The sequence below is a fragment of the Arachis stenosperma genome, chromosome 3 (genome assembly GCF_014773155.1).
Source record: "Arachis stenosperma cultivar V10309 chromosome 3, arast.V10309.gnm1.PFL2, whole genome shotgun sequence".
Lineage (NCBI taxonomy): Eukaryota > Viridiplantae > Streptophyta > Magnoliopsida > Fabales > Fabaceae > Arachis > Arachis stenosperma.
This window is the reverse complement of record NC_080379.1, coordinates 169,348,039-169,372,927: the sequence shown is the minus strand read 5'-3', so window position 1 is coordinate 169,372,927 and position 24,889 is coordinate 169,348,039. Positions and strand designations below refer to the sequence as shown.

Below are 24,889 nucleotides of genomic sequence, written 5' to 3'. Positions count from 1 at the left end.
AGATGAAACTAATCTTTTCCAAATTTCTTTTATAAATTTGTAATTCAGAATCTTCTCGTCTAAAGTCTCTTCTTGCAAAACCTGTACAATTTTTTTTAATTACATCTTCAGTGTGGTAAATTAGTAATGAGAATGGGAACATTCAATTACATTGATCTATATATTTTTCTTAAAAAGAATGAAAAATTATTTTTGCTCATTCTTATCCGTGAACCAAAGAATTGGACATTCTAACCATCACCTAATACCTATGCTTATCTCAAATTCTCATTCTATAATAGATTCTGGCACCTTATCACAATTTGTTAAATAGAACGAAAGAGAAATATAACATCCCACTCTTTATAGGCCATTTTTGCCTTTTCAATTTTCATATCATTCTTAGCATGAGGACTCTATAAATCAAGGTTACAACATGGCACTAGAGCCTAGAGGATATGATATTTATTTTAGGAAAATAAATGCTAAATTAATTAGCTTAAAACTCAGTTAGCATCGCTTCTGGATTCTCATATCAAACATTGGAGCCTACTTATAATAATGCTAAAACTTTGATCCTCTAGAATGTCATAGTCACCCTTCATTTTCTATCCAGCAGTTTTAGACTTTAGTATACCATTTTTTTTGAAATAAAAATAAAATTTTAATTGTAGACCCCTTCACTTTCTCCCGCGGCGCTCCCAATCAAGAAAAAAAGAAAGTTAAGAGTGTAATAGAAGGACGTTAATGGTTATCATTGGAAATGAAAAAATAGGGGCCATTTAGTATAATTAATATGTAGGATTAAATAAAGTATATACACTTGCAGATTAATTTCATAATATTTTATATGTCACATTTTTTGTTGGCTTTGAACCCACGCAAGCCGTCTAATCCTGATTAAGGGTCCCTCATCTAATTGAGCAATTAGATAACAATTACAATTCATGAGCTCATTTTCAGCATAACTCGCCAAATTTGAAACTTACAAGGAGCTATTTGGTCCATAATATTGGACTTTTAGTAACAATGTGTGAATAAGTATAACATAATCTTTTGAATAATATTATTCTTGTTCACATGGTTTTAATTATTTTACACCATGTCATTTGTTCCAAATATGGGAAATTGAAGAATAGTATGCAATTTTTGAGCTCTATTTATATTTTTTGTTCATCTTTTTTTTTTCGATTATTATTAGGAATCTCGACCCAAAGGGAAGGATTGTCTAAACAAATTACAAACGATTCATAATCTCAAAAAGACTATATCCTAAATACCTATTATACTTAATCACCTAAAGAGATATTTTCCTCGAACAATCGACATAACCATTTTACTTTATCCTCTATTGTAGATTCTGCAAATTTTTGAATCCAGCTCAGATGTACACATATTCATCTAATGATCTTTTAGTTAGAACAAGCAAAAATTGGAATTGGGTAAGAGCAAATTTTATTTTTTAGAGCTCCCAATAGGAAAAAAGAAAAGAAAAGAAATTTTTTTTTTATCACTTTCTTTTGTTTCACATTTTAAAAAATGTTTGATGCTCCTTTAATTGGGATTTATTAGGAGCAATTGAGGGCTCCCCCACCAGTAATTAACTTTATAAAGTTGTATTTAGCTTTGATGTTTCTTCCAAGAACAAGAAAGATAGTGCCTTTGAATTCAAAAACGTTTTTAATTTTTTTTTTTCTGTTTTGCATATTCAACTCTGCCTAATCATAAATGGCCCCATCTCAATACCTATCTCATTTAGTCCCAAGTTATACACAACTACTTGCCCATAATTAAAATTATGATACAATATGTTCATATAACAAACTTTGATGAATCATGAATGAATTGGTTTATTCATTTATTGTATATAATAAGACATTGTCATTAATGAGGGGGCAGCTTCCTTTTTATTTTTTCTTCTCTTCAATTTTCTCTACCTAAATATATACTTATATTGCAACTTAGGTACCATTTTACTATCTGGCATAACAATTATTTACATCTAAAATTTGTACTTTATGGATTCAAACATGATCAATTATGATGAACAGGTGCAAAAGTATGATCAGATTTGCTTTTGATTTCGTTTGAGCTGGCAAGTGTGTACTAAATAAATTTGATAATGGGAGTGTAATGTAGGTTAATTATATTTGCTCAATTATATAACAAAGTAGGGCCAATTTGGACACTGAAAAACTTATGGTGGAGACTTGACTAAAGGAAAAGCAATTTGGAGGGCCAAAGGCACAACATTAACTGAAGCTAGCCATAGATTTCTCTTTCAAAAAATGTACATATTATTTTCGAAAGTACATATATTGTCACAGTTTTGAGTTCCAATTCTAAGTTAGAAAATAATAATAAAGAAAAAGCGGATTAATCCATCTTTTATAATATAATTATAAATCACAAAAAAGAACAAAATAATATTGAATTGTCATAAAATAATTTTAGAAAACATGGCAACAAGGTCGGTGAGAGGCGGTGCAGCCCTGCTTCCATAAAAGGCCAAGTTGGACCCTGTTGGAGCCTAACAAACTGCTCACTCCATATTTGTTTCGGCTTCTTAAGCCCCCCACCATTCATTTTCTTTCTTTTTCGCTTTTTTTGTTTATATTGGATTGTATACCTAACTAGTCACTCATTTTCATGGTACATCCAACATGAAGATAATGGAAAAAAAAAAAAAACAGTGTATAAATTTAGAGTTTTACTAATAGAAATTTCTTCCGTCAAGGTAAAGTTGGATAAAGAATAAAATTTATAATTAAATATTTTTATATTTTAAATATTTTTTTATCTCTTTACTCAACTTTTTTTTTCACTATAGTATTATCCTTTATTAATATGTGTTCTAGAAATACATTTTGAGAATATCATAAAAAATATAATTAAATTTTTAAAGAAAGTGTGTATTGCACATAATATTTTTATTTTTTAACATATTTTTTATATTATAAAACAAACAATTTTCACTCTTTACTCAACTTTTTTCTTCACTATAGTATTATCGTTTATTAATATGTGTTCTAGAAATACATTTTGAAAATATCATAAAAATATATTAGACTAAAAAGTTATGCAAAACCATCAATTTTTTAAAAATAATTACTATTATAAACTAATAAATTTATAGATTAGTATATTTGACAAAGAAAGCCAATTTAATTTTGGGTTTTGACATAATCTTGAGTGAGAAAAAAAAGAAGACAAGATACTTTTCTTCCATAATATAGTAATATTAGATTTGTTGAGGTTATTTATCAGCATATATAAATGCTTGTTAGCAAAGTAAAATGAGTGAAGGTTTTAAGGAGCAATATTGTGAATAAAGAGTTTTTACTTACAATAATAATTGGTTGGTTGGAAGTGCATTATATGTATATAACAAAAAACAGAAAGTGTGATAGGAAACAGACCCTCATAATGAAGTGAAGCATCTGCAGCCGTATAAGGCCCCACACCCACACCCCCTTACTTTGGAGTGGTCCCCACCACCTCATATCTGTGGTCTTGTGGGCCATCCCATTTCTTGCCTTTGTGGATTTTTCCAACACGAGCTGGCACCATTAATGGATTTTCAATAATATTATTTTCGCCAAAGAAAATTCTAGATATTGATGTAGTAAATTATTTAGTACTTCAATCCTAAAAAAATTACTGGTTGAACAAAGAAACTTATTCAGATTTTGTATCCACAATATTAAGGCACAAATGGGACAAGTAACCTTAATTGTTGTTCTAGTGGAACAAGTGAACTACTGCTACTAAGGTTCTATAGTTTTTGTCAAAAAGGCACTAAAATGTTGCTTAGAAAATAAAACATTCTTTAACTTTCTTTGACTCAAGAACATCTCTTTTCTTTTTAATTTTTCATTTTCATTTTCATTTTCAATTTCCCCCTCACCTCAGAGTCTTCTTTGGTTGTCATTCCATTCAAACCATACCACCACCAATACCTCCAAATAAAACCACCCTCTCTCTCTCTCTCTATCATAAACAGTTAAACCCTCTCTTCCCTTGGAAACTTGTTCCTCTTCCTCTAATTCTAGTACCACCTCCTTTAGATTCCACCAAAATCTGATATACTAATACTATTGTAGGGTAAAAGATCATCCCTTTATTGTACATAACAAAAGAGAAAACACAGAGAAACCAACAACAACAACCATGGCTGCTAACAAGTTTGCAACCATGTTACACAGGAACACCAACAAGATCACCCTTGTTCTTGTCTATGCCATCCTTGAATGGATTCTCATCCTCCTCCTTCTCCTCAATTCTCTCTTCTCCTACCTCATCATAAAGTTTGCAGATTTATTTGGCCTCAAGAGACCCTGCATGTGGTGCACCAGAATCGATCATCTCATAGAGCCTGCAAAATTCAACAAGAGTTTATGCAAGGATCTTGTTTGTGAAGCTCATGCCTCTGAGATTTCCAAGCTTGGGTTCTGCTCCAACCATCACAAGTTGGCTGAATCAAACCACATGTGTGAGGATTGCTCATCTTCATCTCAACCAAGTTATGCCAAATTGTCTCAAAGCTTTGGTTTCTTCCCATGGATGAAGCAAATTGGTGTGGCTGATGACAGGGCTATTGAGAAAACAGAGGAGCCTCTGACTTGTTCTTGTTGTGGCACCAACTTGGACAGCAGATTCTACCCTCCTTGCATTCTGATCAAGCCTTCTCTTGATGTTTTGGGGTATAGCCAGAAGCAGAATTTGCTCACAGAGCGTGGCGTTGACACGGAGGTTGACGATGGCGATCGCTCAGATCACAGCAGATCAGATGAACAGAGCACTGAAGAAAACAGGGGAGGTGACTTGGTTTTTGAGATTGATCAGTGCTCTGGTAGAAGAACAGAGGAAGCAGGGGAGAGTTGTGCTTGTTCTGTTTGTGATGGCTTGGATTTTAGTTTAGAGAAAGGGAAAGAAGCCATTGAAGAGGAAGTAGAAGCTTTGATAGTTTCTGAGGAAAAGAATGATGATCAGGCCTGTGAGAAGAACACTACTTCTAAAGTTGATTGCACTGAGGAGGAGACGACTCTGGAAATTCCAAACAAACATCTTGAATTTTTCATTCATGGTGATGATTGCAGGTTGATTCCTGTTGAATTTGACTCTGCTGCCACAGAAGATGCAAATCAAAGCAGGTATAAGGCCAATGGCGAAGATTTTATTCTGGATTTTGACACGAGTGTTGATGCTGAAGCTGCGCCGGTTATTGAGAATTGGCACATTTCCGGGGAGGAAACTGTGGCAGAATTTTCATGCCAAGAGAATACAAAGGCCTTCAAGGTCAATGAGATTGAATCAATTCAATTACAAGAAGAGGAACAACATTTGGAGCAAGGTTATCAAGATGTGAAGATTGCTGAAACCACTGAAGATTTGCACAAGGATGATAATGCTGAACCAAACATGGAAAGAAGAGATGGAGAATCATGTTCAGATGTTTCAACAGGTTAGTTGTTATTCTATTCTCTTACTTGATTTTCTATGTTTATTGAATGATCTAATACCTATCTTTATTCGCGCAGCGTCTGAAGATGGATCGCAGTTGCAGGGAGAGGAATTTGAAGCAGAAGTGTCCATAGGGACTGAAATTCCTGATCAGGAGCAAGTTGATGAGTATCAAAGCCAAGATATTGTTTTGGATACAAGTCAAAGGATACAAGAAGATCCATCTACTAGCACAGTCAGTTATCAAGTCCAGGATCATAGTGGTAAACCTTAACTTCTTATCTCATTCTTGCTAGAAATTTTTCATTCTGTTTTGTGACATTTTTCAATTTAATATATAAGTAGGCCATGAGAAATTAGAAGAATTTGTGGAATTCAAAACCATGTCACTTGAAGTGAGAATGCCAACAGTAAATAACCACTTTTCGGAGTCTTCTGAGGTTCATGAGAATGAGGAAGAAAGGGTTCCTGAGACCCCAACTTCAGTGGAGAGTCTGCATCAAATACACAAGAAACTACTACTCCTTGACAGGAAAGAATCTGGAACAGAAGAGTCGTTGGATGGAAGCGTTGTAAGCGACATAGAATGTGGCGAGGTATCCATTGAGAAGCTAAAATCAGCATTGAAATCAGAAAGGAAGGCTTTAAGCACTCTATATGCAGAACTAGAAGAAGAGAGAAGTGCATCTGCTGTGGCGGCAAATCAAACAATGGCAATGATAAACAGGCTTCAAGAAGAGAAAGCAGCAATGCAGATGGAAGCTTTGCAGTATCAGAGAATGATGGAAGAACAATCTGAGTATGATCAAGAGGCATTGCAGCTTCTGAATGAGCTTATGATGAAGAGGGAGAAAGAGAAGCAAGAGCTAGAAAAGGAGCTTGAAGTGTATAGGAAAAAGGTTCATGAGTATGAGGTAAGGGAAAAAATGTTGATGATGTCAAGAAATGGTAGCAGTATAAGAAGCAGAACTTCATCTCCCTCTTGCAGCATTGCTGAAGATAGCGATGGATTATCTATCGATTTGAGTCATGAAGCGAAGGAAGAAAACGGATTTTGTAGCAGCCAGCAAGAATGCAGCAACAACCAGAACACACCTGTGGATGCAGTCTTGTATTTGGAGGAATCATTGGCAAACTTTGAACAAGAGAGGCTATCAATTATAGAACAGTTGAAGGTACTGGAAGAGAAGCTTATTATATTGAACTATGAAGAGCAAGAGCAAGTTCATGATGATACAAAATCAACAGAATATCTTTGTGAGGAGAATGGGAATGGATATCATGATCATGATGTTGATAATCATGGTGGTCAGGTAAATGGATATGCAAATGGCCATGCAAATGGTAAGCATCATGAAGGGATAAAAATCATGGGTGCAAAAGCCAAGAGTCTTCTCCCACTTTTTGATGCAATGAGCACAGAAGAAGATGTGGAGTTGAGTGGAGATGAGTTAGAATTTTCTCCCATGCAACACATTTCGGCAGAAAAGGCTAATTCGGATAAGAAAAAGCTTGCTCTAGAAGAGGAAGTGGATCATGTTTATGAGAGACTACAGGTGTTGGAGGCAGATAGAGAGTTTCTAAAGCATTGTATCAGCTCCTTGAGAAAAGGGGACAAAGGGTTAGAGCTTCTTCAAGAAATTCTACAACATCTTCGTGATCTCAGGAATGTGGAACTCAGAGTGAGGAACATGGGAGATCTTGCAGTGTAACTAACAAGTCCATGCTCATACTAGGTAAAATGCTGAACTTGAGTTAACTCCCCAATTGAGTTTATGATTTTATAATACTCTGCAACTCTCGAGTTTGATTACCTTGTTTGATTTTATGGACTTATCTTGTTCTTTAATGAATGCAGATTTGTTATACTGGAATTGAAGTTGATCCACATGCAGCAGATCAAGCATACAACATGAGCATTGAGTACCACTGGTGTGGTCTACCATAGATACAGGACAACCAATGCAAATGCATCACTTCAATGTTAACAAAAAGTGGGATTCCTTAATGGAGAGGGGAAATCCTGGTATGGTCTGTGTTGATACAATCATGGTGGACAACAAAACTGGAGTCTACCCTTCTCTTTTTCTTGTTTTGTTTTGTCCATGTAAGCCCAAAATTTTTATGGGGTTGGTGTCTCCATTTCATCATCAGTCTTTGTGGAAAAGGATGGTGATGATTGAGTATATGTCTGTGTAGGGTAGTGAGGTTAAGGCCAACCTGTCACATTGTGTATTTTGTGAGAAAAAAGACCTGGCTTGCAAAGCTGGAGGGATATAACAAAAGATTCCAGTGCCAGGTACATATAGCTTTAGTTTATTAGAGACAGAATTAGGGCCACTACTTTTGTCATTTTCCTTCATTTTTTGTTTCCTTTGATAAGGGTGAAAGATGGGGTAAGTAGCCTCTTCCTTTTTCTCTTCTCTCATCTTTTGCATACTTGCATTCTGTTGAGGTTTGTTTTTTAAATTTTTTATTTTTCTGAGGGGGACAAGGTGAGTCACTTGTATACTACATGTATTCATTTTGTAATTATATATATATATATATAAAAAAGTGTTTGTTTGTTTAAACTTTATACTGATTGGAAGTTCCTTGGTTACTGTTGTTGCTTAAAGCTAGCTTGTGACTGAGATATGCGTTCCGAAATAACTAAAAAGTTAAGAATAAGAATCAGAATATGAAGCCTCTATGGTTTTAGCATTGATTATGCTTTAAGGTTAAGCATAATGCAACTTCTTGTTAGGTTGAGACAAATGTAAGTAAACTAAAATAATAATAATAATATAATATTGAGATGCATGCTGCGTTGAAAAGTGAAAACAATAGAAGGACGGCACTGAGATATTGATTACTAAAAGGAACATTGCATGAAGTCATGAACCTATTGATCATAAGATGAGAAAAGGTTCCAAAATCTATTAAAAGTGAAATGGCTAGTTAGCTACACAAGTCAACATCAATGCAAGAAGTTTTCTCAATACTAGCACTCATTAAGTTTGCAGGGTTATGAAAGAAAGAAAATGTTGAAGAGTTCACATTCATTAAAGAGTTGCTTAACTACTATAGAATTCGACAAAGTGGTTTATTATGTCATCCAAATTAAGGATAAAAGTAAACATAAGGGGGCAATAATTTAATGAATATCATGTATGCGAGACAATTAGATTTATGTTTATTATTAATTATTTATTTTGACCAAAAAGTCACATATTTACCAATGTAGTTTTGACGTGCAGAAATGAAGGCTATAAGTGATAAATAGAAAGTCAACATTTTTTTTTATGATTTGCATGTAGAGGGACAAAGATAGTAATCTCCATCTTATTGTGTGTTTTGTACCCAACCTCATGAAACATAAGAACTTTAAAAACCTTCCAAAATAAATGTTATTAGTAAGAAATTGTCGATGTCAATCAAAGATGACGAGTTATGTATGGTGTATACACTGCATCTGCCCCCCAACTAAGTTTTTCAATCAGTGAGAAACAAAAAAAAAAAAAAATGTTTTCAGGGAAATTTAGGAGTGCCCCTGATGTCACGGTAGCATCCCAATGGACCCAATTTGCCGCGAAATTTATGTACCATCCCGTTTTCTATTTCTTCTGAGTCCACAGACCTTACTCTAATAAATGTCACTTTTATTTTCCATGGAGAATGAAATAGACAATTATACCCTGTGACCGGACAATTTTGCAACCTAGTATTAGTTGTACACAACTTTGGTTCAAGGAAAATGTACCCTTTCTTTAACGGAATTTTTATTTTAATAAATAAAATAATTATAATAATTACTGAAATAAATAAATAACTCTCTTTTATCTTGTTTACACGGTAAATAATTTAATTTTGTATGTATTTTATTTACAGTATAAACGAGAGATACGTGCAAACATGTAAACGAGATAAGGTTGGGAGACATCTTTAAATATATGTCGTTCACAACCTTTGACCGGATCCCAGTTTAAACTTTTCAACTACTTTTTCGTCTCTTTTACTCTTTTCTAACCATATCAATAAATACAACGATGGCACGTGCAGTTAGTAATGATGGAGACATCAATAGGATGAACGAGATTTCGCATTACGTTTGGCAGCCGACTTTAATGTTAGTTCTTATGTGTTGAATTTTGTGCTATCCCATATAGATATATTTTTGTATGTAGCCATAATTAGGATTGTCGCGAAGAACTAGAATATAATTTGTAGTGTTAGGAATAGGTCGTTTGTAGAAATTTGGAACTCTATTTAATTATGGTAGGTTATTACTATATAGTTATTAGTTTGGAATTCTATTTTATCTGTGGCAGGTTATTACTACTTATTATAATCTTTTAGTTAGGTTTTTTTAGTATCAAATATATTAAAATTAATAGAATAATATTTGTCTAAAAAACATGTAATTAAAGATGTAAATATGTCCTTAATTAGAAATATCTTTAACTTAGAAAAAAATATTTATTTAACTTTAAAATTTGTTATACTAAAAAAATTCAATTACAAACTAAAATAGTGTAAGAATTTATTAAAAAAATATAGAAACCTATTTAAAAATTTTAAAATATGAGGACTGTTAAACGTCGAAGACCTAATTAAAGTTTTAAAATATTTTTTTATAATTATGAATATTTTTATTTTTTTCAGAGGCCTCACCTTCTACTGACTTGACAAGTAAGTCATACCTTTCCTTTATCGGATGTCATTGTCCCGTATCTGGTTGAGACTGGATTCGGCGACACAGTACCCCTCAGAAATTTCATATTCAACAATTCCCTAATTATGGCATTCGTGGAGCGATAGCTTCGGAGATCCACACGTTTCATCTCCCGTGAGGTGAGGCCACTATCACCCTGCAGAACGTGGCGTACCACCTAGAGCTACGCGCACACGGAGCCCCAATCAGAAGTACCTTTGTGACTTCGATAGGTGGTATCACATGGAGATGTGACAGTTGATGGAGCGATTGATGAGGTATTTAGTCCAATCATTAAACCAGCCACAATCCGGGTTATACTTACCATTGCTCTATCAAAACGTTGGCAAATTTTTCAATATGACTTCAATAATTAATTCTTGAATAGTGTCCTTCATGAGACGATGTATATGCAACAACCACCATGCTTTGTTGATAATGACTCTATTCAAGATTGTCGACTGCACAAATCCATTTATGGATTGAAGTAGGCACCACGTTCGTGGTTCATGACTCTATCCAATACTCTTTTAAAATTTTGCTTTAAAACCACACGGTTAGATTCTTCCCTTTTTACACGTCTTACCTCTTTTTCATCCATTTATATCCTTATTTATTTTGATGACATCTTAGTTACTGGTTCTAACAATAAGAAAATTTTCCTACTTATGAAACAATTGCACTCTATTTTCTCCTTAAAAGAATTGGGTGAGTTTAATTACTTTCTTGGTATAGAAGCCATCAAATCTGATGCAAGTTCCTACATTCTAACTCAATCTAAGTATATTAAGGATTTACTGCATAGAGTTGGTATGAATTACTCTAATCCTATGCCAACACCCATGATCACTACTGCTAAGCTCTCTAACATTGAAGGTGAATTTTTTGACAAACCCACTTTCTATATGTCAATGGTGGGTGCCTTGCAATATGTGACTCTCATTAAACTAGAAATTACATTTGTTGTGAACAAAGTTTCATAATTTATGCATAACCTCGGTTACCACATTGGCTTGGAGTTAAAAAGATCCTTAGATATCTTGTTGGCACTATTGATCATGGGATTATTTTCAGACCGTGTACTAACTTAAGGATTTTTGCCTTTGCAAGCTCAGACTGAAAAAGTGATGTTGATGATTGACGCTCTACCTTTGGTTCATGTGTCTTTCTGGGATCCAACATTGTAGCTTGGTCTAGTAGGCAGCAGCGGTCTGTGAGTCGATCTAGTGTTGAGGCAGAATTTCAGAGCATTGCAGCTGTAGAAATTGACATTCGATGGCTTCAAAACCTTCTATCGGAATTGATGATATCATGTTCGTCTATTCCTACTATTTATTGTGACAATATAAGCGTTGTTCTTCTTACAGCAAATCCAATCCTTCACAATAAGACTAAGCATTTTAATTTGGATCTTCATGCTGTGTAAGAGAGAGTTCAGCAACGTAAACTTCGTGTAGCTCATATCCCGGCCTGTGATCAGATATTGCTGATATCCTCACCAAATCGTTGTTCGTCAGTTCCTTTACCCAATTTAGAGACAAACTCAGGGTCTCATGTTGAAGGACCATGAGTTTGAGATACATCATTTACATAGAGTTAACTTATTTAACAAACTTCTGTTAGGCTGTTCTATATAAAGCTAACAATTTTGAGACTCTATAAATAAAAATATACATACTGCATAATAATGTAATGATTCAATATTAATAATAGGTTTAATTACTCTATTGATCCCTATAGTTTTACAAAATTTTTAATTAGGTCCTTATATTTTTTTTTCTTTTAATTAGGTCTTTGCACCAAATTTTTTTTTCAATTAGGTCCCTCTTAGTAGTAATTGACTTAATTATATAGAGATCCAACTAAAAAAAAATTAGTGCAGTGACTCAAATAAAAGAAAAACAAAAATATAGGAACTCAATTAAAAAAAATTTAATGTAAAAACTCAATTAAAAAAAATATAAAAACCTAATTAAAAATTTTACGAAATTATAGGATCAATAAAGTAATTAAACCTTAATAATACTCATTGTCATATTCTTTTACTCTCTATCATTTTAATCTCTTTCTTCTCAAGCCAAGATCATCATTGTTATCTGATACCTTATAACATTGTTATTAATTGAATTATCTCCCCTTTTCTTAAAAATCAACATTTTCGATTCTTTTATGTGAAGTTACAAAGTCAGGTTATGTGATAAGACACTTGATGATTCTATAAAGTTCAACCATTTGAAAGATGACTTTGTGAATTTATACCTTGGTTTGCAAATTGCAATTAGGTTAAAAGAGTCATCTAGCCATATATTCATTTTCTATCCTGTTCAAGGGATATATACATTGGTCAAATAGTCAATAATAATTGGCGCAATGTTAATGACCCATGCATGTACTTAACCCAGTTAAACTCGATTCAAACTTAAAGCCCAAGAAGTGGGACGTACTATTCATGCAAATAAAGACTGCCACTAAACAAGTAGTCAAATCATAAAGGAAGTTTGAAAGTGTTGGTGGGTCCCCAACTAAGTGGGGCCCACATCTCATTAAAAAAAAAAAAGAAAAACAAATAAATAAAGAAAGAAAGGCTTTAAGCCACGGTGAGAGAGAAGAGTTTTCATTCAGTTTTGAATGAAAGGAAATTCGGCGTCGAAGAGAAGAGAAAATTTGGGGGAAAATGGCATGTCAACCTTGATCACATTGACTTGGTAAACTTGCTCCATTTCTTATGAAATTTTAGTATGTTATTCCTGGTGTAGAGATGAACATTAGGATATAACTTGTTAGTTGTATTGCCTTCTCTTTTGTCTGATTTGAGATACCCACTTTTGTGGAGGGTTTATGTTGATTCCACCAGTTTTGGTGATGTATTTTGTTGATTGTTGAGATGCCCTAGTGTCACTAGGAAGACTGTTTGTGTACCCATTATTCTGATAGTGGAAGATTTTTCTGGACTAGGTCCCGTGGGTTTTTTGTCCCTCTTTTGGGGGTTTTCCCACGTTAAAATTCTGGTGTCTGATTATTTAATTTCTGCCATTATATTTGCTGCTTGGAGTATCTTTGGTGTTGCCTATTTAATTGCACCGGTTGTGGAAAAAATTATTTTTGGTGCTTCCGCTGTTAGACAGGTTCTTGATTTAAACCTGTGTTGAGTTTTTCCCAACAAAGTGGTATCCAGAGCTTTGGTTGTTTATTTCTGTGCTGGTTAAATGGAGGAAAATACTCATGGACCGAATATGGTCAAATTGAATTCCCAAAATTATTCAATTTGGAAGACCCTCATGGAAGATATGCTGTATAGCAAGGACTTGTATGATCCTGTGGAGGGAGATAAATCCAAAGGTACTAAATCCGATGCTGAATGGAAGAAACTGAATCGGAAGGCAGTTGCTTTGATGAGGCAATGGCTTGATCTTAGTGTGTATCCACATGTTGACACTGAAACGAATGCTGAGAAGATGTGGAACAAATTGAAAGAGTTATATGAGAGGAAGAATGTGCAAAACAAAGCATTCTTGATTAGGAAGCTTGTCAATATGAAGTATGTTGAAGGTAAATCAATGCCGGAGCATTTGAGCATTTTTCAAGAGACTGTGAACCAATTGACAAATAATGAAATCACCTTGAATGATGAGTTGCAAGCCTTGTTGTTGTTGAGCTCTTTGCCTGATAGTTGGGAAGTTCTGGTTGTGACACTGACTAACTCAGCTCCAAAAGGAAAGTTGACGTTAGCAATGGTTAAAGAGAGCATGTTGAATGAAGAAGCCAGAAGAAGAGAGCGAGGTTTGACTAATGCCTCCTCACCGTCAGAAGCACTTGTTTCAGAGTCACGGGGAAGAAGTCAAAGTAGAAAACCTCACAGTTCTGACAGGTCAGAGAGTCGAAGCAAGTCAAGAGGAAAGTACAAGCCAAGAAAGGAGTTCATTTGTCACCATTGTGGCAAGCCAGGGCATATCAAGAGGTATTGTAGGTTCTTGAAAAGAGAACAATCAAGGGGAAGAAACGAAGACAAAGGTAAAGATAGTGATAAAGAAACTGCTGCTATTGTTTATGAAGATGTTATTATCATATATGATGAAAATTATGTGAATCTTGTCTGTGATGATTCCACTTGGATTATGGACTCTGGTGCCTCATGTCATGTCACCCCCAAACATGAGTTTTTCACTTCTTATACTGTTGGAAATTTTGGCAAGATCAAATTGGGAGATAAAGGAGTGTGTGATATCATTGGTATGGGTGATATGTGGCTTGAAACTAACATGGGATGCAAGTTGCAGTTGAAGAATGTTAGGCATGAGCCAGATATGCGGTTCAATCTCATTTCAGTGAAGGCATTGGATCAAGAGGGGTATTGCACTTCCTTTGGTAGTGGAAAATGTAAGATTACCAAAGGGGCTCTCATTGTTGCTAAAGAAGACAATAGTCTCACTACTCTCTACCGGTTGCAAGTAAAGTTGTGCAAAGAAGATGTGAATGTAGCTGATGATTCCTCTTCTGATTTGTGGCATATATGTCTTGGTCACTTGAGCGAGAAAGGACTAAGTGTCTTGGCCAAGAAGCACTCACTTCCAGTGAAAGGTACAACTTTAAATACTTGCACTCATTGTTTTGTTGGAAAGCATGCTAGAGTATCATTTCATAATTCTGGACCTCATAGGAAATCACATGTTCTAGATTTAGTTCACACTGATGTTTGCACTATGGATGCTAAGACACTAGGTGGTGCATCATATTTTGTTACTTTTATTGATGATTATTCTCGAAAAGTGTGGGCTTTTGTTTTGAAATCTAAAGACCAGGTGCTCGGTATCTTCAAACACTTTCATGCAAGTGTTGAAAGAGAAACAGAAAGGAAATTAAAATGTGTTCGAGCAGATAATGGTGGTGAATACAGGGGTCCGTTTGAAGAGTATTGTAAAGGACATGGAATCAAGCTTGAGAAGACGGTTCCTAAGACTCCTCAACATAATGGAGTTGCAGAGAGAATGAATCGCACTATCAATGATAGAGTAAGGTGTATGCTCTCTCATGCAAAGTTGCCTAAATCCTTTTGGGGTGAAGCGATGAGGACTGCAGTAGATTTGATCAACCTTTCTCCTTCTGTTCCACTTAATGGTGATGTTCCAGAGAAAGTTTGGAGAGGGAAAGATGTCTCCTATAGTCACTTGCGAGTGTTTGGCTGTAGGGCTTTTGTTCACATTCCAAGAGATGAAAGGTCTAAACTTGATGGGAAGTCAAAGCAGTGTATCTTCATGGGTTATGGTCACGAAGACTTTGGTTACAGATTATGGGATCCGGTGAGCAAGAAGATAATTAGAAGCCGAGATGTGATTTTTCTTGAAGACCAAACTATTGAAGATCTTGAGAAGACAGATAAGCCAACAGTATCTGTTAGACGTTCTGTTGATGATGAACCTGGTCCTTCCACTAGACCTCCTATTGATGGGGGAGATGTACAAGTTGATAATGATGGTGATGATTTGCATGATGAACCTACACCTCAACCTGAGGTGCCAGATGTTGAAGTTCCACCTGAACCACCAGTTGAGCCTGAATTGAGAAGATCTACTAGAGAGCGTCATCCTTCTCAGAAATACTCTCCTCATGAGTATGTGATGAACACTGAGACTGGGGAGCCAGAGAGCTACCAGGAAGCTATGTCTGATGAGCATAATGAAGATTGGTTGAAGGCCATGCAAGAAGAAATGAAATCCTTGCATGAGAATCATACTTTTGAATTGGTGAAGTTGCCGAAGGGTAAGAGAGCATTCAAGAATAAATGGGTGTTCAAATTGAAAGCGGATGAAAGTGTCTCACGGCCAAGGTACAAAGCTCGATTGGTTGTGAAAGGCTTTGAGCAAAAGAAAGGTATTGATTTTGAGGAGATTTTCTCTCCAGTTGTGAAGATGTCCTCTATTCGAGTTGTGCTTGGATTGGCGGCTAGCTTGAATTTAGAGGTTGAGCAGCTTGATGTGAAGACTGCATTCCTTTACGGTGACATAGATAAAGAAATCTATATGGAGCAACCAGAGGGTTTCGAGGTTAAAGGAAAGGAGCACCTTGTATGCAAGTTGAAGAAGAGCTTATATGGGTTAAAGCAAGCACCAAGGCAGTGGTACACAAAGTTTGATTCCTTCATGGAAGCTCATGGGTACAGTAAGACTTCTTCTGATCATTGTGTATATGTTAAGAAATTCTCTGATGGTGATTTTATAATTCTCTTGCTTTATGTTGATGACATGTTGATTGTTGGTCATGACACTAAGAAGATTGAAAGTCTTAAGAAAGACTTGAACAGATCCTTTGCTATGAAGGATTTGGGTCCTGCAAAGAAAATCCTTGGCATGAGTATCACTCGTGACAGGAAGAATGGAAAACTGTGGTTGTCACAACAGAAGTACATTGAGAAGGTTTTAGAGAGGTTTAGCATGAGTAATTCCAAACCTGTTAGTACTCCACTTGCTAGTCATTTCAAGCTGAGTTCGCAGCAATGTCCTACAAGTGAGAAAGAGAAAGCGGAAATGAAGAAGATTCCATATGCATCTGCAGTTGGCAGTTTGATGTATGCTATGGTTTGCACCAGGCCGGATATTGCTCATGCTGTTGGAGTTGTTAGTCGGTTTCTCTCTAATCCTGGCAAGGAACACTGGCAAGCAGTGAAGTGGATTCTCAGATATCTTAATGGTACTTTCAGAGTTTGTTTGTGCTTTGGGAGTGGCCAACCTGTGATGGATGGTTACACAGATGCAGATATGGCTGGGGATCTTGATTCAAGGAAGTCTACTTCTGGTTATATGATGACTTTTGCAGGGGGAGCTGTGTCGTGGCAATCTCGACTTCAGAAATGTGTTGCTTTGTCTACTACAGAGGCAGAATACATTGCTGTTGTTGAAGCTTCTAAGGAACTCTTGTGGATGAAGAAATTCCTACAAGAGTTAGGCATCAATCAAGAGAAGTTTGTGTTATTTTGTGACAGTCAGAGTGCTATCCATCTCAGCAAGAATCCGACGTTTCATTCCAGATCGAAGCATATAGAGGTGAGGTATCATTGGATACGTCAAGCGCTTGAGATGAAGTCATATGCACTTGAGAAGATCCATACTGATAATAATGGTTCAGATATGATGACTAAGAGTTTACCTGCAGTGAAGTTTGATTCCTGCAAAGAGAAGGCGGGCTTGGTGGAGCAGCCTATCCCCACTTGAGTTGGTGAGGGGGAGATTTGTTGGTGGATCCCCAACTAAGTGGGGCCCACATCTCATTAAAAAAAAAAAGAAAAACAAATAAATAAAGAAAGAAAGGCTTTAAGCCACGGTGAGAGAGAAGAGTTTTCATTCAGTTTTGAATGAAAGGAAATTCGGCGTCGAAGAGAAGAGAAAATTTGGGGGAAAAGGGCATGTCAACCTTGATCACATTGACTTGGTAAACTTGCTCCATTTCTTATGAAATTTTAGTATGTTATTCCTGGTGTAGAGATGAACATTAGGATATAACTTGTTAGTTGTATTGCCTTCTCTTTTGTCTGATTTGAGATACCCACTTTTGTGGAGGGTTTATGTTGATTCCACCAGTTTTGGTGATGTATTTTGTTGATTGTTGAGATGCCCTAGTGTCACTAGGAAGACTGTTTGTGTACCCATTATTCTGATAGTGGAAGATTTTTCTGGACTAGGTCCCGTGGGTTTTTTGTCCCTCTTTTGGGGGTTTTCCCATGTTAAAATTCTGGTGTCTGATTATTTAATTTCTGCCATTATATTTGCTGCTTGGAGTATCTTTGGTGTTGCCTATTTAATTGCACAGGTTGTGGGAAAAATTATTTTTGGTGCTTCCGCTGTTAGACAGATTCTTGATTTAAACCTGTGTTGAGTTTTTTCCAACAGAAAGTACTTTGTTGAATGTTGTTCCTTATAGGAAGCAGAGACAAGCAGTTCTTCTCCACGATGATAATTGATAAGTGAAGTGCTTCTGTTGATAAGATGCTAAAATTCTTAAGTTATTACCTCGTGGCTGAGTTGGAACTATATGGCTGCACTTATGTTTTGAGCATTATATAGAATGTGTTCAAATCTTTATTTGCATATAGATCACATTGTCAGCTAACACAGTAACACACTAACGTTAAAAGAGGTTAAAAGATTATTATTTGGCAAATATATAATTAATAAAAAAGGTTAAAAGATTATTAAAATTTATTATTTTTAGTTATTATTTAATTATTAATTTAATTTTTTTAATTTAATTTTTTTAATTTAATTTTTTTAATTTAGTAATTTAACAAAATACTTTATTTCCTATTTTTAAATATTAATAGTTAATCGATGGTTAAAAATAATAAATTCTGATAGTCATATATTATTCTTCATATATTACTTAAAAAAATTATATATTACTATATTAGATAAAAGAAATAAAAATATTATTTGTACATTAAAATCAATTATTATGTATTTATACATAAATATATATTATTTAACTTATTATATATATATATATATTATATTAATAATTAATTTTAAAAAATTTAGTATACATCTAATATTATTATAAATAAATTTATTTGCTATATATTTGTTAATCACTTAGATTTTCTTTTACTGTCTTATTATAATAAATAAGAATAAAATTCTACATCCAAGTCTAATCAATTTGTTATAACTACTTTTTAAATCACGCGCCTTTTCTTTCTCCTTCTCCGTTTTCTTCTCCTTCTCCTTTTTCGTTTCCTTCTCTTCCTCCTCATCTTTCTTCTTCCGTTTCCTTCACTTTTTCCTTCTCCTTCTCTGTTTCGTCTCCTTCCTCTTTCTCCTCCTCCTCTTTCTCTATCTCAATTGTTATTTTTTTCTCCTTTTTTTTTTCTGTTTTTGTTCTTTCGTTATCGTTATCACCACCACTACCTTCTCCTTCTCCTCTTTCTTTTTTTCATTTGATTTCTTTTTTTCATTTATTTTCCTCCTCCTCCTTCTCCATCATCATTATCATTGTTATTGTCATATTGTCATCGCCATTTTCGTTATCATTATCGTTATCATCGTTATAGTTAAATTTTTATCATATTAATGACTTCTGATCCAATATTAATTTAAATGTGTTTTTGTTCATAATTCAGCATTGTTTGTGTGCTTGTTTTTGAACTAAGTTTGTGTGTCACAATCATTAAATAATTTCAGTGTAAAAACTAAAAAATTTATGTATATTTGTTAAGAAATTTCGGTGTATTTTTATTCTGATAAGTTCTGTATAATTTAAAATTCTTCATTTTCCTCTTTCTCATTTTCTGCTATTTTTTCTTTTTTCATCGTTATCTTTTTTTTTTCTTATTCATCTTTTTCTTCTTAAGTTTCTTCTTACTTTACTCTCTTAACAAGAATAATAAAAATAAAAAATAAAACTAAGAAGAAGAAAAAATACATAATACTACAAAATTCCTAGAAAGAGGATAAACTTTCATTCATTCAACTAAAAAAGAAAGAAATAATAAAAATAAAACGAAGAAAAAAAATACAGCATTAAAGAAGATATTTTTGTGCTTTTGTAGCAAAATTTTGGTGTAAAAACTAAAAAATTTATGTGTATTTATTAACAAATTTTGATATATTTTTATTCTGATAAGTTTTGCATAATTAAAAATTCTTCCTTTTTTCGTCTGCTTCTTTTATTTTTTTATAATTATTTTTATTTTATTCTCTTAAAAGGAATAAAAAAAATTAATTCTGTAAAATTATTAGAAAGAAGAAGAGAAAAAAAATACAGTAATAATAGCAACAATAAAAGAATGATAATGGAAAGAAAATATACGAAAAGACTTGGGGCACAGGAGTGAATAAATAGTGTAATGTATATGGTTTGATATCCTACAAAAATGTTTTAGTATCCCTCTCCCTTTCCATAGAGAAAATGAAACTTTTGGTTGATATTTGATTTTGATTTTTCTTTCTCAATATGAAGAGAGAGTCAAGGAGGCGTCACCTAGTCAATATGAACACACACGCTTCTGTTCTGTGTTCTCTCTTCTCCATTCTCCATTCTCCATACATATTTATGTTCCGTTTCTTTCTCTAAAAACCAAACTAATAAGTAATAACTAAGACCCCAAAAATGAAAAAGAAAACTAATAACTAAGAAGTAATAACAACTCAGGTTTCGTATTCATCATTTCATATCTCTCTTCCCTTCTTTTATATTCTCAAGCTCCCGCTTCATCTCCATTTCCTCACAAACCCAATTTCCTGTTCACAAAAAAGATTGCAACTTTGCTTCCTTTGTTTCATGGGCTCATCTTTCGAATCATAGAATTCCGTCATGGACAAGGATAAGGACAAGTCGTCCCACAGTTTTCTTCATAATCTCATCAAACACATTAAATTGGGTTCCAATAAAGGTATTCCAACTAAATCCCAACCTCTTTTTTTCCCCATTGATCTGAATTGTATCTTCTTCTTGATGTGCTCTCGTCTGATTATAGTAGGGTTGTGTTCTTCTTCTGTGTTGTTTCTTTTTATCAGAGCGAAGCAATGAAGCTGAAATAAAGCAAATGGCTGCGCAGGAGCAGAAGGTCTTTTCCTATGAAACGTTAGTTGCAGCTACCAAGAATTTCAGTGCTCTGAATAAGCTTGGTGAGGGAGGCTTTGGACCCGTTTATAAGGTGAGCCATAATCACCAATTTTGTTAGTGTTTTTTGTGTTTGGTTGCAAGGGAAAATGGATGAGAGAATACTGAGAAAGCTTTCAATTGGTTAAAGTAAAGGTACATGTTTTCTGATCATGAATTCAGGAATAGGCTCTCCAATTTTGGAATTTTCACAAAGAATCACTTCTGATCCCTAGAATTTCTCATTTTCCCCCCTTTTTGGGAAGCCCCGCATAAAAAAGGTGGTTCCTTTTTGTTTTACACGGTAAAGAAAGAACACATAAAATCTAAGAACTATTCTAAATAATCTGTTTTTGATTTTTCATCAAACTTTCATCACTTGCAGGGGAAGCTGAGTGATGGGAGAGAGGTTGCAGTAAAAAAGCTATCACGCACTTCAAATCAAGGGAAGAAAGAGTTCATGAATGAGGCCAAATTATTGGCTCGTGTACAGCACCGGAATGTGGTGAATTTGTTGGGCTATTGTGCCCATGGCGGAGAGAAGCTTCTTGTCTATGAGTATGTTCCTCATGAGAGCCTTGACAAGCTTCTGTTCAGTAAGTTCTTCCCCCTTTCATTATTACCAATCCTTATTCTCTTCAATGAAATCACATGGAAGGAAGAACACCATTCATATTTTCCTAAGAGGATCTATGTAGTTAGGATTGCTTGTGGAACATGTTTTCTGTTTTTGTTACTTGTTGGGTACACAATACTAATAAAATAAGCGTTTCAGATTAATTAGGTTTTTATAATTGATAGTCTGAACTAAGATAATTGGTGGTTTTTATTCAACCCAAAATTTCATTTTCTTCAGCTGACTTTGGAATGCAAGTTTCCATATTTACCCTTTTTCCTTTAAAAGTTTCAAACCAATTTTGCTTATAATAAGCTGTTCCATCTTCTTCCCCTCCATTTTTTTAATGCAGAGGTCTGGACTTTTCAGCTATACCAACAACGTGGGCGATTAAAATGTAAAATTAGTTTTCTATTGTGATAGTGACTGCACTTAGGACTGACTTTGATTCAAATAAATAAACTTCATCCTTAAATTGGCTTGTGTAGTCAAAGAGATTGTTCCAACTTCCAAAACTCCTCCTTAGCAAAGCCATGACGAATCCTTAATTATCTTTGATGAACCTTCCTTATCATCTTCTCTTTTCCTTTTCAATGATGGTGCTTAACCATTTATGGCTTCCCATTATAAGAAGGACAAAGTGAAACTTCCCAAACCCAAAAGCTTTCTAGTTTCTAGCATTCTTTTTGGGGTGGAAAAGCCATTCAAGATTCAAGGCAAAATAAATAAGTTGTGGGGTCAATCCTTTCTCATTTTTCTCTCTCTCAAACCAACACAATGCATTTATAATTATATTGTCTACGTATTTGCAAATTGGGATAGAAATAGAAAAATATTAGAAAATGTCTATATTCCAATATATTATTTCATTTTTTACTCACTAACAAATTAAGACGTGGTGTAGATTGAGACAGATCTTGTTTCACTGTATTTATATTTCGTGTTATGAGACACTTATCAACAAAGAAAAAGAAACCATAATTTTGATTCATTAATCAGATCAATATTGTGAGAAGCATTTTTGTATGTTGTTGACTTGCTTCAAGAGAAAAGATGAAGATAAGAAATTGAATTGAATGAATGAATGCAGAGGTGCACAAGAGGGGGGAGCTAGATTGGAAAAGGAGGCTGGGGATAATAACAGGGGTGGCAAAGGGGTTGCTTTATCTTCACGAAGACTGTCACCATTGCATCATCCACCGCGACATCAAGGCCAGTAACATCTTGCTCGATGACAAATGGCAGCCGAAGATCGCAGACTTTGGCATGGCCCGTCTCTTCCCCGAAGATCAGAGCCAGGTCAATACTCGTGTCGCTGGAACCAAGTAAGTCTAACCACAACTCTTTCGTCCCTTGTACTTCAACACCATATTGAAGTCAAATATCAAAACTAGTACTATCACTAAGTATACATATATTTTTCTCCTAAGGTTATAGAACATAATTAGATGTTTGTGTTTTGGTAGAGTCATAATAATTTGGTGATCATATCACAGTGGTTATATGGCACCGGAGTACGTAATGCATGGACAGCTGTCTGCCAAGGCTGACGTATTCAGCTATGGAGTGTTGGTGTTGGAGTTGATCAGTGGCCAACGAAACTCTAACTTTAATTTGGATGTGGATGCACAGAATCTACTTGATTGGGTAACTAACAATTGATGCCTCATTCTCCTTCACTTATATTTTCTCACGGTTTAGGTATTGTGTATCCTTTTCTTAATCACCAAACTATATAAAAACAATAATAATTAATAAACACATGTAAGCGTTTCTTGACTTTTCAATAGAGAGTTTTGGAGATCTTTCGTTACTTTAAAATTTAGTTAATTCAATAAATTGATTCGGAGATTGACTCATAACCCCATCACCAATCACCATCACATCTTTTCTAAAAAGAATTTAAACCAAACCCCAACGCCACAAACTGCTCCCTTACCTCATGGATACATAATCTGATTCCATCTAGAATCGTTGATAATAAAGCTACTTTACTCATAAATACTGTAGTTAAGATTGACATTAAATAAATATTATATTAAACTACAGAATATTGGGAGTAAAAGGGGGGAAAATCGCAGCTCTGCTATGATGTATTATCTCATTCTAGAAAACATGAAAGAAAAAGAAGTTATGATCGATTGGTTGCAAGGGTACCCCAAGAGAAAGGAAATAGTGACGCTACTACATGCTAAATTCACAAATTTATTTCAGTCACAAAAAGCAACAAGGATATCTAAAACGAATTAGAATTTGCATAACAACTCTAAATGATGTCTATTTTGTGTCTGGTTCTAGGCATACAAGCTGTACAAGAAGGGGAGGAACCTGGAAATTGTGGATTCCGTGTTAGCATCCACAATGGAAGCAGAACAAGTAGCAATGTGCATTCAGCTTGGTCTGCTATGTACTCAGGGCGACCCAAAGCTCCGACCCGACATGAGGCGTGTTGTGGTAATGCTGTCTAGGAAGCCAGGCCACATGGAAGAACCTACCAGACCGGGCGTGCCCGGTTCCAGATACAGGAGACGACCCAGGCAGCATACTGGATTGTCCTCCGCCACTCCTGGTACCTCCGGTGCCTCGGATTCTCAGACTTCTGATTCAAGTAGCAACACAACCAGTGTTACTGCTACTAGTGCTACTACTCCAACTGCAACTAGAACTAGAACAAGAACAAACTCGGGAGTTGCGGAATCATCGGACTCAAGAGGGAAACGACCAATGGAGGAGGGTTAGACTAATTTTGTTCTTTATGGTGTCATTGGGGTCAATCATGATTTTGTTATTCATTTTGTAAAATATGAGTTGGTGATATGATTAAGCAAGCAGTTAGAATGTAAATATTAAGAGGGTTAGGATAACTGGATAAGGATAGGTTGAATTGAAATATTCATATCTTATTCTTTTATATATATTAAAATGAGGAAATTAGTTTATCTCATTTTCATTGCCACAACAAACTGATACATACCATAGTTTCTACTGTTTTGGAGGAGAGGGGGTCATGATCTTGTTCTCGATATGTTTCTGTTTTCACTAATAACAAGTGCCGTGCACCTTAATGGCTGCTGAAAATATCGAACTAAACATCAAAATATAGTTGGCTAGTTGGTATATGCCCTTTAATGGCTGCTGAAACATCAAATAATGCAACATTCATGTTATTTTTGTATATAAATAACTTCTTGTCTTGTGGATGTGTCATTTAATCCAACAAATTAAACATGACGAAGCAAGCTATCTCTAGCTTATAGTCAAAGTTATCGTCATATTTTAGGTGAAATATATGGTAAAGATGTTGTTTTAAAGATGTGCTTATGTGGCAAAATCTAAACCACACATTCTAAAACCACACTTTTAACTTAAAACCGTAACCCTTCACAAAGAAAAGCGTCACCTAATGGAAAAAAGTAAATTAGAAGATTTAAGAGAAGAAATAATTAAATTATCAAAACTAATAGATCAAAAATTAATGATTTTAACCAATGTTAATTGTAATGACACTGAATTCTTAAAATCAATACAAAATGATTTTTCTCAAAATCTTT

At 34.7% G+C, this 24,889-nt stretch overlaps 2 protein-coding genes across 3 annotated transcripts; both read left to right on the top strand.

Moving 5' to 3' along the window:
• The first annotated feature begins 3,890 nt into the window (after positions 1-3,890).
• Positions 3,891-8,019, top strand: LOC130968541 (myosin-binding protein 2). The gene is made up of 4 exons (XM_057893879.1): positions 3,891-5,443; positions 5,520-5,705; positions 5,788-7,178; positions 7,301-8,019. The coding sequence occupies exons 1-3, from the start codon at positions 4,150-4,152 to the stop codon at positions 7,152-7,154; spliced, it is 2,847 nt and encodes a 948-aa protein (XP_057749862.1). The 5' UTR covers positions 3,891-4,149; the 3' UTR covers positions 7,155-7,178; positions 7,301-8,019.
• Positions 8,020-20,052: 12,033 nt separating this feature from the next.
• On the top strand, positions 20,053-24,277 carry LOC130969065 (cysteine-rich receptor-like protein kinase 43). 2 transcript variants are annotated; one of them, XM_057894640.1, is made up of 6 exons: positions 20,053-20,513; positions 20,638-20,777; positions 21,108-21,318; positions 22,429-22,663; positions 22,835-22,985; positions 23,637-24,277. In XM_057894640.1, the coding sequence occupies exons 1-6, from the start codon at positions 20,435-20,437 to the stop codon at positions 24,075-24,077; spliced, it is 1,257 nt and encodes a 418-aa protein (XP_057750623.1). In that variant the 5' UTR covers positions 20,053-20,434; the 3' UTR covers positions 24,078-24,277. The 2 variants fall into 2 exon arrangements, with proteins under 2 accessions (XP_057750623.1, XP_057750624.1); XM_057894641.1 differs by having other exon boundaries at positions 20,601-20,777.
• Positions 24,278-24,889: the final 612 nt, after the last annotated feature.